This window comes from Symphodus melops (assembly GCF_947650265.1).
Source record: "Symphodus melops genome assembly, chromosome: 7".
Classification (NCBI taxonomy): Eukaryota; Metazoa; Chordata; class Actinopteri; order Labriformes; family Labridae; genus Symphodus; species Symphodus melops.
Window position 1 is genome coordinate 20,860,171 of NC_136697.1, and position 13,182 is coordinate 20,873,352.

The 13,182-nt window shown below is 37.4% G+C and overlaps 1 protein-coding gene across 2 annotated transcripts; it reads right to left on the reverse strand.

The window, feature by feature from the left end:
* Window positions 1-819: 819 nt before the first annotated feature.
* On the reverse strand, window positions 820-11,986 carry rgs20 (regulator of G protein signaling 20). 2 transcript variants are annotated; one of them, XM_079349159.1, is made up of 5 exons: window positions 11,705-11,986; window positions 4,138-4,304; window positions 2,918-2,992; window positions 2,587-2,821; window positions 820-2,109 (listed from the first exon to the last, which is right to left on the reverse strand). In XM_079349159.1, the coding sequence occupies exons 1-5, from the start codon at window positions 11,891-11,893 to the stop codon at window positions 1,921-1,923; spliced, it is 855 nt and encodes a 284-aa protein (XP_079205285.1). In that variant the 5' UTR covers window positions 11,894-11,986; the 3' UTR covers window positions 820-1,920. The 2 variants fall into 2 exon arrangements, with proteins under 2 accessions (XP_079205285.1, XP_079205284.1); XM_079349158.1 differs by lacking the exon at window positions 11,705-11,986 and adding an exon at window positions 5,854-6,031.
* Window positions 11,987-13,182: the final 1,196 nt, after the last annotated feature.

Genomic DNA, 13,182 nt, shown 5'->3' on the forward strand with positions numbered 1-13,182 from the left:
ACAACAGTTGCCAATGAGAAAGATGTCATAAAATTGAATGTCAAGGCACTTCCCCATGTGAGGATCTTGTCTTTGAGTGACATATTTATGAGGCAACAAAGTAATTCAACTAAAACTATATCAGAATACAATAAAGTATTCAAAACTTGGCAACTCCAATTTTTAGTCAACAGAAATGCCCTTGTAAAGAACATGAACACAGTTTACATGGTAGTTTTGGTGTTGCTGCTAACCTGGCCTGACCACACTATGGTTTTAACATTTTGTCAATTTCAGAAAAAAAAAAAAAAAAAAAAAAAAGACATCACAATAAAGGGGATGCATTTTATCTCAACTGTCTGCAATTTCCAAAAAGTTTCATGCAAAGTACTTTTTATTTAAGTAAGCCAGGTAGGCCTACTATTGGTCAAATAGTGACTTCAAGTTAATTAACTAAATAATTCAGTTAGCTTCATACAAGACAAGTTGTGAAAATGGAGAGTTTTGACATTGTAGTTGTTCAACAAATATTTAAAAGATTCTCTATGTACAAATTATACGGATCTACAGCCGGAAATTTCTTAGCTGAGCTTATGAAATGTAAACAGAGAGATACGCCAGCTTGTCTGTGTCGCTAACACAAAATACTGATTTGCCGATAACTTCCTGAAGTCTGCAAGCTTAGGTAGGCTGCTACGCCGATTTTGAAAAGTCAAGCTACCTGTTCCAGCGTTTCTTCTAGGCTACAGTAATCTGACCAGTCTCTGGTGAAAACAAGCAGATATGAGAGAGGCAAAACATAGTTTTATCTAAATCTCCACGAGCAAGGAATTAAGCATATTTATGGACTACACATTTAATATTTAAATTATTTAAAGAAGCGCTAACAACACCCAAGCTCATTAGGAATTTCAGTAATTTAGGAAATTACAGACGTAAAGTAAAGTGTTACCCGATTACTCCAGGCTGTTTCTATCGTTTACCCCATTTATAAATAATAAATAAATAATTTGTTCTTGTTTATTTCTGTATTGGCAAAAGATCAGTAAGCAATAAATACATTTTCTGGTAAATAAAGTTATTTCTGTTCATATATCACAATGGTGAAAATATATTAGTCCTGTATTTATGAGGTGTGAAGTGAGTGACAAATCCTCTGTGGTTGAGATTAAGTAAAGACAGATTAAATATCCTGTCATCACTGGTTTCAGGTTTTTAAAGAAAACGAAAATACAATTTAACAAGAGCTTCCCTTCCCTTTCTTCCCTTTCTGTTACTTCACTCATAACCACACCTACAGCTGTTTCAGTCTCACACATTTTCTACATGAACTGGAGTTGCCAAGTCGCTGTCACAGGTACCAAAGTGTGAGGTTAGGTAACAAAACAAGGGGAAAACAAAGTAAAATCATACAGGACCCCACAAAGCTGCCTGCAAGTAGAGCTAACATGTAGCCTTTGACTTGAGCTTTGATTTTCATACGCAGTATTTAGAACCAGGCGTCTATACATAAAATAACCCACAATTCCATTTTTACTATTTACAAACTCATAAATATATAGTCTACAGTAGGAATAATTTCCCCCCCCAAACAATCATACAAAAAAACAACGGACCATAAAAAACTGAACACAAATAAAATAGATTATTTCTATCAAAAGAAAGAAAACATATAATCATATTCCTTTGGAGTGTTTTGCTATGTTGATCTGTAGCAGTACTTGTGATGTCGAGCCCTCGGGAGATTTTGAGACCTGAGTGTCTTCGGTCAGGTGCAGATCACAATAGCGCTGATATCCCTGGGAGGGGCCAAGCCTGAGGCCTGGTTAATGTAATCCTACACTGAACATACAAAGAAAATGTTTAAAAAATGGGTAAGGAAAGAGGCTGTTTGAGCAGAGGGGGATAAAGAGAGTTGAAAGATCACAGGTCATCACCACCCTAAGATTCAGGGGACTGCTCTGATAGAGTGTTGAGCAGGTTTTTGTAGGCTGGGGAGTTCATGTAGCGGGGATATGAGTCTCTTTGCATTAGTGTGTAAATCTGGAGCTGGGCTTCGTCGAACGTGTGCAAGTTGGGCTCCTGCATGTTCCTGTTGATCGTCTCTCGCACACGGGAGTCCAAGCTTACCTGGCAGTCAAGAAGAGGAGATAATAGGTACATTTATTCTCTTTTATTAAAGACTACAATGACATTATATATTATAATTATTTTCTTATTTTTAGGGGTTGGATGATGAAATGAAGCATAAGCATACTGCAATTGCCTATGGTATGGCAAATTGTTGTCCATAAACAGAGTGGGAGATTAAGAAAACCAGATTCAACATAACCGTAGGAGAGAATTAGAGTCTCTTGGCTCTCTCTGTTTATAGTCCTTTTTGCTAAGCTTACTTTCTGCAATCTGAAGATTAACTTCTACCACAAAGATATTCGTATTGCGCTTATCAACCTTTTCCAACAAAACCAATGTACGTAAGCCTTTCCAAAACTGTTAAACTTTTCATTTGATTTCAGAGAAAATGAGATAAAGATTTTCAGATACAAAGTGTAACACTAACACACAAACCATTTTAGTAAAACAGGATAAAAGAAAAGTCCTTCAAACCTCTTTAGGTGAGAGAATGGAGATGTAGTCCTCATAGATGACACGAGCCTTCTCCTCGACCAGACTCTTATTAGCCTCTTGGCAAAACTCCTCACATGCTAACCAGAAGAGCATATTCTCCTCGCTGAACTCAGTCCGAAGAAACAATCGGAAGGAGTTCCTTCCCGCCGGGCAACACATCAGCTTGTCAAACGACTGCCCCCATGAGCGCACCTCCTCCAACGTCGGCTTAGGACTAGCATGGACAACATACAAGTTAGATATTTTAATATTTCATTTACAAAAACAGGATCGGTAGACTGGTATTTTTGTCCAAGAAACATGAATGTACCAGTCTTCACAGTCAGCGGTCCCTTCTTTAACATCATAAGAAGGCTTTCGGTTCCTCTCATCCTGGTCTTCATTCCTTAAGGTGACAGCAAAATGTAGAAATTCAGAATTAAACATATTATGAAGCGCACATGATAATTTTACTTCTTTTTGATGTGATATCTCAATCTAATGTTATCATGTATATCAATAAAACATCAATATTGCATAGGCTTTCCCTGGTAATATAAGTGTAAGCAGATTGTAAAGTACAGTATATACTCTAATATATCAATGTTAAACCATCTAACTGTCATGGTATCAAGCAGCCTTTTTCATACTATGCCACACAATGTCACCTGTAAAACTGGAATGTCTTATCAAGTCATTTATGAGCAAACGACCATGGAAAATTTCAGTTAAATTCTGAGGATAAAACGTCATGGTTTGCTTATTCCTTAAATGATCTGTTTCTATACCTTCTCACCTTTCAATGACTACTCAGTAATACAATAAATATTACTATAAATATATGTGTGTGTGTATATATATATATATATATATATGTGTGTGTGTGTGTGTGTGTGTGTGTATGTGTATATGTGTGTGTGTGTATATATATATATATATATATATATATATATATTATGTATACATATATTATAAATATATGTATAGTATATGTTTTTTTTAAATGCAAAATCATATGTCCTGAACAACATGTATTTAATGGACAATTGATGGAATTTGCACGGAGGAATTCTTGATCTAGCATCACCGAATATTTATAGAAGACTTGGTTGGCCTAATTAAAAATGTGTTTCATTTTATCTATTTAGTTAAACATGCAGTCCTTTTCCCAGCTCATTTGTTTATAATAATTATGTACTCAAGATTTCTTGTATTTTTTTTAAATAAATGTGTTGTCTTTACTGTGGCAAGTTACAATAAAGTAACCGAAAACTGGAGGGAAATTCCTGGGCCAGAAATTTAGATTGCATAATCATGAGGTAAGAGATGACATTTATTTCATTCTCAGAAGGTGAATTACTTTTATTGACACATTTTTTTTTACGTCTTGTTGAGGTTACAGCAGGTCCATATACCACATGAAAAAACGTGGAGAACATAACACAGCCTGCTGCTGAGACATTGTGGCTCAGGCTGTGTTGTCCTGTGTGCAGTAATGTTGACCATGCTGAGCCACAATAAGCCACTTCTCAGGTAGGGGTGGAGACTTACCAGGAACAGCTACAGCAGCAGCACCAGCAGAAGCAACATGCATTTGAGCCCCGTGGATTGGCCTGGCCCGACTGGCCCTGCTGAGCCGGTGCGGTTCCCCCCGTTGCAGACTCCTGCTGCACCGACATCTGCCTCTTTCGCATCTCCATCCGCTCTGATCCCATGGGCTGCAGATAGAGGAGAGGGAAGAGGACCTGAGGTTAGTGCTACGATGTCAGGAATAGTTAGCTGAGATTTTTTTCAAAGCTGATTACTGATCTTGACACATTTAAAGACAACAACGGGTATACTGGAATGAGACCAATGTCTAGTGTGACGTCTTGACAGTACATCTGTTTTATGACCAGCACTTTGTTCATCATCACCATCTTAACTATTAATTGGGTTTATTTAATTTCCCTCTCACCAGTTGCAGTGTGTATTTATAATTTGTGCAGGACCTTTTGTTACAGCATGTGCTGGCATTCTCAGCGGTAACACTGTCAAGGAATGCTGTTTACTCCCTTCAGGGTGAAAGTGTTGGAAAATAATTTGCAGATTTTTTTTTTTTTCCTGCACCAAAATATGCACCCTGAAACACATTTCAGCATGTCTTATTTAAACTTACTGCATGTTCCTTCAAACAAACAAACGTGTGAAAGGGACAGATGGTTGGCCACGAGTTTAATGCCCATTATTTAAAATGTGTAATATCCCATTTATGGAAAATCTGAGTGTGATCATAGAGCATTGTTGGGTATGGTGAGCTCACTGATAACAAGTGTACAAACACAGTACATTACATGCAAATAAATAACTGACTTTTTAGGACTCAAGTGTCACTTTTTGGCTACATTTGTTTTCAGATCATGGCAATAGCTACTTGGCATATTCAGCCTGATTGCTATTCAGGTTTATAGGCCTTTATGAACTACAAACAGGCACTACTCAATGAATGACTTGTCTGATTCTAACACATGTGTCATCACTGGGTCAGACACTGACAAATCCTGTAAAATCATTTATGTAACAAACTGTCACTCTAAACACACGGCATCATTCGGCTACTATACGAGCCTAAAAAAATGTCAGGAGATTTGGTAGGGGGGGGGGGGGGGCAAAGGCGCAGCTTGCAAATCTATTACCGCAGCATCGCTCTATCACAGCCCTTCAGTGAATACAATACCATTTGGTAATTTCTAAAATGGATCCGCGTGCGTCTTTTTTCCAGCACAAAATTAGTGCTGCAAGATCTCGTGCGTCTTGCCAAATGGCATATTTTACGCGTTAGGTGTCGGGTGCTTCAAAGCTGACACAATTGCAGTACGCTATGGGTTGACTCAACAGCTATAGACGATGAAATGGGGGGTGGGGGTGGTCGTATCCATTCAAACGAGAAACCACGATAACACCAAATAAAACCATCTTTTTCTACAATCTCACTGTTGCAGAAAATGTGATCGACACTTGGGATTTAATGGCTCCTGAACGATTTAACGTCAGAAAGCATTGCATGAGCAGACCGCACATCACATCAATGGAAAGTGCCATCATGAAGAACCGCAAGAGCTTCATCGCCCTGGACAACCAACGAAAAGACACTGCCTAGATCTGTTAAAAGCCTACTGTACAGCATAGATAGTGACATGCCATTTAAAAAATGCCTGGAAACGGCGTCAAACGCTCCGATCAACAAATGTCCGTGCAATGATGCATCTATTTGCAACCAGTACTCACAATTTCACCATGTATGCACAGCGAGAAGAGGTAATTCTTTGCCTTGATTACATCCGATGGCACATAAGGCTTTTTTCCCCCCGACCGGCTGCTTCAAGTCAGTACGCATGCGTCTTCTCCCTCTACTCGTAGTAGCCCAGTGATGAGCGTAAAGTCCGGCAGACAGTACGGCACAGGTTGATAGTGCAGGTCCTTTCCCTGCCTAAGTATATGTGAGACTACTTCAAGCCTCAAAGCCTGCGTGATGTCAGAATTACGAAAATAGTCAAATAAAGCATAGACATTATCAAAGCAGACATGAAAACATAAAGTAATGTGGTTAGTTAAGTTATAGTTCAGATTATATACAGAACTATAACCCCCTAAAGTACCATGATTTTTGGTGCATGTAAGACTTTGAATGCAGTCGCTGTCTGTGGTGCTGAATTACCACAAGCTGATAAAGTGCAGCAGGGGGAACTTCAGCTAAACCTTAGTATGACTTTCACTCACAGCGTTGAATCATTTATAAAGTTAAGTCTTACATTTCTACTCTAATATTAGTACTTTCACATTAAGTGAAACTGTTTTCCATCCTGTGAGCTCTGAATAAGTTGTAATCTTCTTGCAACATACAACACATATGCTCAAATCCTCCTTGCATGTAGAGTTGTACATGTAAAACTGTCAGTGCATATGCAAACATAGACACAGTTTTTTCCCCTCATTATGTTCAATCCATGTTTTTGTTGTTGTTGTTGTTGTTGTTTGTTTACACATATTTGTATTGTTCCTCAATCAAGGTTTACAGTGTCACACAAATGGAAGTTTCTTACAATGGTTGCATTTCCTAATAGACAAGATGTGCACACTGTTACATGAATTATGGCATTTAGTTTCATGGTTTGTTTTTTAGATCAGTCTGTTCAGAGATGGCCCGAACTGTATTATAGGTGCCATGTTACATTATTACAGTTTTTCTTTTGCTTTTCCTTCTATGCCAAAAATTGAACATCACAAATGTCCCTGCTAAATTAAACATAAAGGCTCAGAACTAAGATAACATTCAGTATGTTAATCAATAGTTTATTTAAACGATAAATAAACCAGTCCTTTAGCTAATCAAATAAAAAAAATGCTCATTCTTTTACCAAAGGACAAAGCAACATTTTTAGTTGAACCAACACTCAACACACAATCTTTACATGAAGGAAGCAGGAACCAGCCATTGTTTTACATTATTTTGTTGATAAAACTACTTAAAACATTGAGAAGTTGAATTTTAAAAATAAATTAATCACTGCATCTTTTAATTGAAAAAAAAAACTAACATCATTAGCTCTTATACTTCCCTTCTTACTCATAAAGTACATAAAGGCACACTGTGGGAAGTGAGCATTTGGTTTCCTCTCTTACTGAGATCATTTGAAGACTTTCGTGTCATTTCATATTAAGAAAAGGCCTGTAACCACAGAGATATGGATGACAACACTGCCATCTAAAGGTAGCTACAGCTCCATACTAGCACAATCTAATACATGCAGCAGAACGTAAAGCACTTACAGCCAGTGTTCAGGTGCATTACATAAATGACTGAGTTTTCCAGATATAATCTTCATAATATGATCCATAATATTTTGAAACGTTCATATGATTGTTATACTTTGTCTGTGTGATTGATATTGATGACAGAATCGTTCCAGAAGAAGTGGGATTGTACGTTTTCATCTTCAATGCAATCTACAGTAAGCCTTTATAGCACTTTGATTTCCTTGCATTTCCTGCTTGATGCAAACACCAGATGGCGCTCTGCCTGTTCTGCAGATGTCTAGTACAATATTCTGAATTGTTTCTAATTATGTTCTCATATGTACATGGTCATATTACATTGATAGTCAACACACTTCATAATGCTGAGAAAAATTGATGTCACAAGTTACAACCTGTTATAAGAATAATGCTGCAAAATACAGACACTTGATAAAAGTGAGGGGATAACAGTCCCCACAGTGTCGGCACAGACCTTCGACTGCTTTCTGAACCACGTATGGATGGTGCATTCATATGTGCTGTTCTATTGTCAAATGAGGAGAAAGAAAATGATCTCTGCTGTATCCAGATGGATTTTGACTGTGATGAGTTGGGGGTTTGCCCCAAGCTTATTCACATCTTTTAACCCCCCTGAGAATCATGTGACTTTTCTTCCCAACACTTCATTTAACACCTTCCCTTGTGTTCATGTTATATAACACACAACCCACAAATAGCCTTGTGATATTGATACAAACACACAAGCAAGAAAGCAGCAAACGATACACTGTTGTGATTTGATGAATAGACACACACTGACTTTTCCCACTGAGGGCTCAAAGCCAAGTGGAGGAGGGAGTTTGAACACACAAGGTCACACTGAAGAGGAGGAGGCAACAGAGCTGGGTGACAGGATGGATAAAGTCTTTGCAATGTGTGATTATAGGGATTGAACGCATTGTGAAGCTCTGAGGAAGATTGAATTAACTGTAGATTCAATCACAGGAGCTCAACATGCTGATAGTCGCAGGAGGGGAAGCGTGTTATCAACTTAACACCTACACAGATCACGCAAGGCTTCCACAAGCTTTTTGGTAAGAGAAGATGAAAAGTTGAGTCACTGAAACAAAGACAAAAACCATATTTTTTCTGTGTCACTTGACTCTGCTGTCATTATTGTTCATGTAATTAATCTATTTCTGTTCCCCTTCAGTGTGCTAATCAGGTTGCTCTTTGTACTGTAAATGTCAGGCTCAATTTAATTAAAGGCAATCAGCATAGTGATCCTGGTAACCAATACTCATATGGGTTTTTTTCTAACATCATCTCATCACATGACTATAAGTGATACATCGCCATACAAACTTAGAGTTTGAATTGTCCCCAGTGGAGGTAAATACTGTACATTTCTCTTTGGATGATTTGTAGTGTGTGTGTGTATCTTGTTTATGTAAATTTGCTCACAGAGTATGTTGATCTTTGCTTGCAGTTTTAGCCCTCCATTTTCTTCTATATTACCACAGCTTATTAGAAATGTTGTAGGAACAGTTTTTTTATTTGATTTATTTCAATATAGCCCCACACAAAGAATATCTGGATAACAACAGCAAAACATCAACAACAAAACATGCTTTCACTGATCTTTGGCCCTCAATTTAGAATGATGTTAAGAAAACGACTGAAATGAATTAGATCGATGTGTAAATACAGAATGTAAAAATATATCTAGCATTTGAATGTTGAATTCATTAGTATTAAAATCATTTGCTGAATATTCACTGGACTTACTGTATATGTTTTCTGCTCAACTCTTTCTGTGCATTGACTGTAAAACATATATAAACTACTGAATCACATTTGTAGGTTGAAATGAACATTTACATTTTGTACAACCTTGAAAGCATTTATGCAAATGTTCAAGGCCTGGTTTTGTTACTTCCCAATAGAAAAACAGAGTGAAATAGCTTTTAAAGGTTCTTCATTTTTGCAATTATTCATTTCACTTTCCCTGTTACCTTCTGAGAAACTCACTGAACCCTTCAAACTGCTCCAGAGTCACTGAACCTGAACTCACTGTCACTTCAAATCACATCTTTGTGCATTCTTTCAATTAAATGAACACCCTTAAAATACAGTTCCTTTTTTGAAAATGTGCTTCCAAAGCTATTAATGATAATAAGAAAGAGGGCCTTATGTCCCTCTGCTTCGCTGACAATAGCTTTGAAAATAAGGGTCATGAGGCAAAAAAAAGGTGACAGCCTTATTGAACTCAAAGTAATATTACTCTAATAACAAAATGCAAGTTTTCTACATCTTAAATGGAACACCATACATTTCACACATCAGAATATGATTCTCTTTTGAAATACTAATGTTTGTGTTGAATGGAGCCTTATGTGGCCTCTAAAGGGGGGTGTAAGAGGTCTGAACAGTTGCCTCGAGTGATGTAACATGAGTCATCATCAGATGTTGCTGAATACCACAAGTTTGAAAGAAAGTAGAAAGTTGTGGATTTAAAGAATGTTAGTTTTCTAGACCTCTCTAACCAACTCCAAATCTCAGCTTGCACTACAAAATCATGTTACTTACATACAAGGCACTGCACGACCTTGCCTTTCTGACCCACATGGACCATATCCCACCCCTGGTCTACTCAGATAATTCTATCTTGGCCTTCTTTCCCCCCTCTCTAATTACAAAACAACAGTTGAACCTTCCCTTCCTGATCGTGCATGCCACATGCTCACTCTTTAGAATCAATTCCCACAAACCTTCACATCAGCAGAATCTTTGCACAATTTCAAGAAGCATCTAAAAACTCACCTGTATAGTCAAGCATTCATGTAAGCTAACGACCCTTCATTGTACCTACTTTTGTTGCGTTTTTGTGTGTATGTTTTCCTGTTATTCATTTTGCCTTGTTCATCTTTGTGATGTATTTATGTTACATTTCTGTCACTGTATGACTTGTTTGATCATTTAAATATCTAAAACACCTTTTTAACCATGTGTTATTTATTTTTTTAAAGGGCTATATGAATAAAATAAAGACTTACTTAGTTTGCAAAGCACCTTCTGCCATCAGTGTATGAATTAGTGTGAATGGTTAGGTGTGACCTGCACTGTAAAAGCACTTTGAGAAGTGTGAAGACTAGTGTGTTATAGAAGTTCACATCCATTTACCATTCATTTAGCACCAGGTTTGGAAAAGGATATTTGGAAGTCAAAGGTCATAACTTTCCATCATGAGTACAAACAAGGCTACTCAGCTACAATGCTAAATAGGTGCAGAAGTCATTAATTGTCATATATAGCAGTCTTTCAGACCAGATAGAGTTAGGATTAATTTGTTTATTCCATTTCTATTTAGTCATAGTTTGAATGCCACAGATATTAACTGGCTTTAGAACAACTTGTAAAGCAACACTTTTGTGTAAAAAATAAGTGGATGACCTTGCCTGACTCCTCTGTCCTGAAAGTAATTTCAAGGAGCAGCTTCTTTCTTATCATGGCTCTCTTATAGTCTCTTCTTCTGCTGTAAATAGGTACATAATTCTCCTTACTACAGACAGCTATTGGAAATCTTTATTTATCCATTTACTAAGAACCATTCTGCAGCCAAACTCCAAGCAAAATCCTACACTATTTTTAGAAACAACTAACACAGCTTCTTAGTAATTTCTTTCTCGTTCAGTTTTATATTAGGATGTTAATCATCTATCGTAACTGTCGATGTGAATGACTGCAAAACTTTGCTAAGATTTGCAATAACTGGCATCAAACTATTTAAAGATAAAACAACTTCTTATAATCTTCTTAAGCCTCATTCAGACAGGAATTACTTCCCTAAATAGATGTTTGACTAGTAGTAAGAAGCGCTGCCACTTTGAAAAGAGCATTCTAGTTGTAATTACAACAAACTCAAACAACGATATGAAGGATTCCTCATTAGAAGCTCATGATTTATGACTTATGACAAGTAAGGAAAGACTTTAAGAGATGTGTTGAGCTATATGCTGCACCTCACAATGTTATGAAGGCTCTTTAATTTTGACATCATAAAACACTAAGTGTTGTTTTTCTTTGTGGATGCTTTTCAGTGCAACAACAATCAAATGAGTCACTACAGTTGTTAGAGTGCTTTGACTCTAGCTTCTGATCTGAATACAAAGGGCACTATAAAGTAAAGTTTTGCATACTTTTATTTCATGGTTTGGCAACCATTTTCTTTGCTTTTTTATACGACCTCTAATGTTAGAATTTGTGGTACATTTATTAAACAGTGGACATTGTCAGAGTGTTATTATTTTATCAGTGGAAAATAATGGTAATATAGTCGTACCTCAATGCACACCATCTCCTGCTCCTCTTGCACTGGGTCATTGTAGTTCACCCTGTACCCCACACCGTGTCGGCAAGCCCTGGCCAGACCCCGTATCCGCTGCCACATCAAGGCTCTGGTGCGTCTGATCCGCAGCAGAGGAGACGTGGGCCGGACCTCCCACTGCCTCAGCGCTCTAACACATGGCATACTCCGGCCATGAGCCCTCACCTGCCACGTGAGGCTCAAGTCTCTTTCAGATCATAAGAAAACCAGACGTTTTGCTCCTTTCCTCTATGTGTTTCCGGCGTCTCTTCTGAAGCACATCGTGGCCAAGATATATGAAGAAAAAAAAGCATCAGTGACCCTGACGAAGAGAAGAGTGTTTACAAAGGAGAGGGCAGAAGGGGATTAGGACAATGTTCCCACTGGATGAAATCCTGATTCCTCTGTGCTTTACTGCGCCTCACCAGCTTAGGCCAGATTAAGCCAGGAGGTCTTAGTGTTGGAGTGAGATGGATAGAAAGGAAGACGAGTGTCAGACGTTGATTCATTTGTGATTATTGTGACTCCTTGATGAATTCCCATGTAATACAAAAGCTTAAAACACATTGTTAAGTGGACTTTGGTATGGAAACATATGGTCACAACGTAAATGCAGCACCATTAGTAAAGATGTGCTGCCAGTTTGTGCTTCTTAAATGTTATAGAGACAGAATAAACTCTGTTTAAATCTCAGTTGTTAACAATCAACCAACTTCATCCTCTCTGTCATCCTTACAAAGCCCGAATGATACATCATGATGATTACAATGGATTGGCTAAAGTCACACGTCATTTTTATTCCCACAATGATTATGAAAATATTTTCATGTAAAAATTGACAGAATGAATTTGGCCTGCCCTCCGCTGTTAACCAGCTATTTACAGCAGCCATCCTCTTTCTTCTCTCTTGAAAATTAACACACGTCTTTTTTTCCCAAGTCAATGACTAGCACATCCAGATAGGACACATTTTTACATAAAACTATTTTTCATCTACAAGATTTCTCCATCTACAATAGCCTATGCATCATCATTAATGTTTAAATAAACTCTGGCTTTTGCTCAGGGCTTACACTAGTGACATTTATAATGTCCAACATGTCTCTGTGTTTACCACGCCATCCAGGACCAACTCATTTTATTGATATTATTTAGGCTTCTTTGAAGAAAATCAAATACATATAAAATGTATTATCATGAAAAGTCAATGGGCTTCATAATGCTATTACTAAACTGGTGTACCATTTATCTGCCTTTGGAAATTAAACTGCATCTTTAACCAATTAAACTCCATTAGCCTTGTTAAATCAAATTGAATTGTTTTGCCATGTTAACATAATACTGCCAATAAATTAAAGAACATCCTAATCCTTTAATAATAACAAATAGTTCAATCTGCTCGCCTAATAGTTGCAAGTATTTACCTTTAACCAAATTTACTTATATAATTCTCC

Coding starts and splice junctions, on each gene's coding strand:
- rgs20 (XM_079349159.1), bottom strand. CDS start 11,893: ATGCCATGTGTTAGAGCGCTGAGGCAGTGGGAGGTCCGGCCCACGTCT. Junction 4,305..11,704: donor AGGAGATGGTGTGCATTGAG/GTACGACTATAT, acceptor CTCTATCTGCAG/CCCATGGGATCAGAGCGGAT. Junction 2,110..2,586: donor CCATTCTCTCACCTAAAGAG/GTTTGAAGGACT, acceptor CTTGACTGCCAG/GTAAGCTTGGACTCCCGTGT.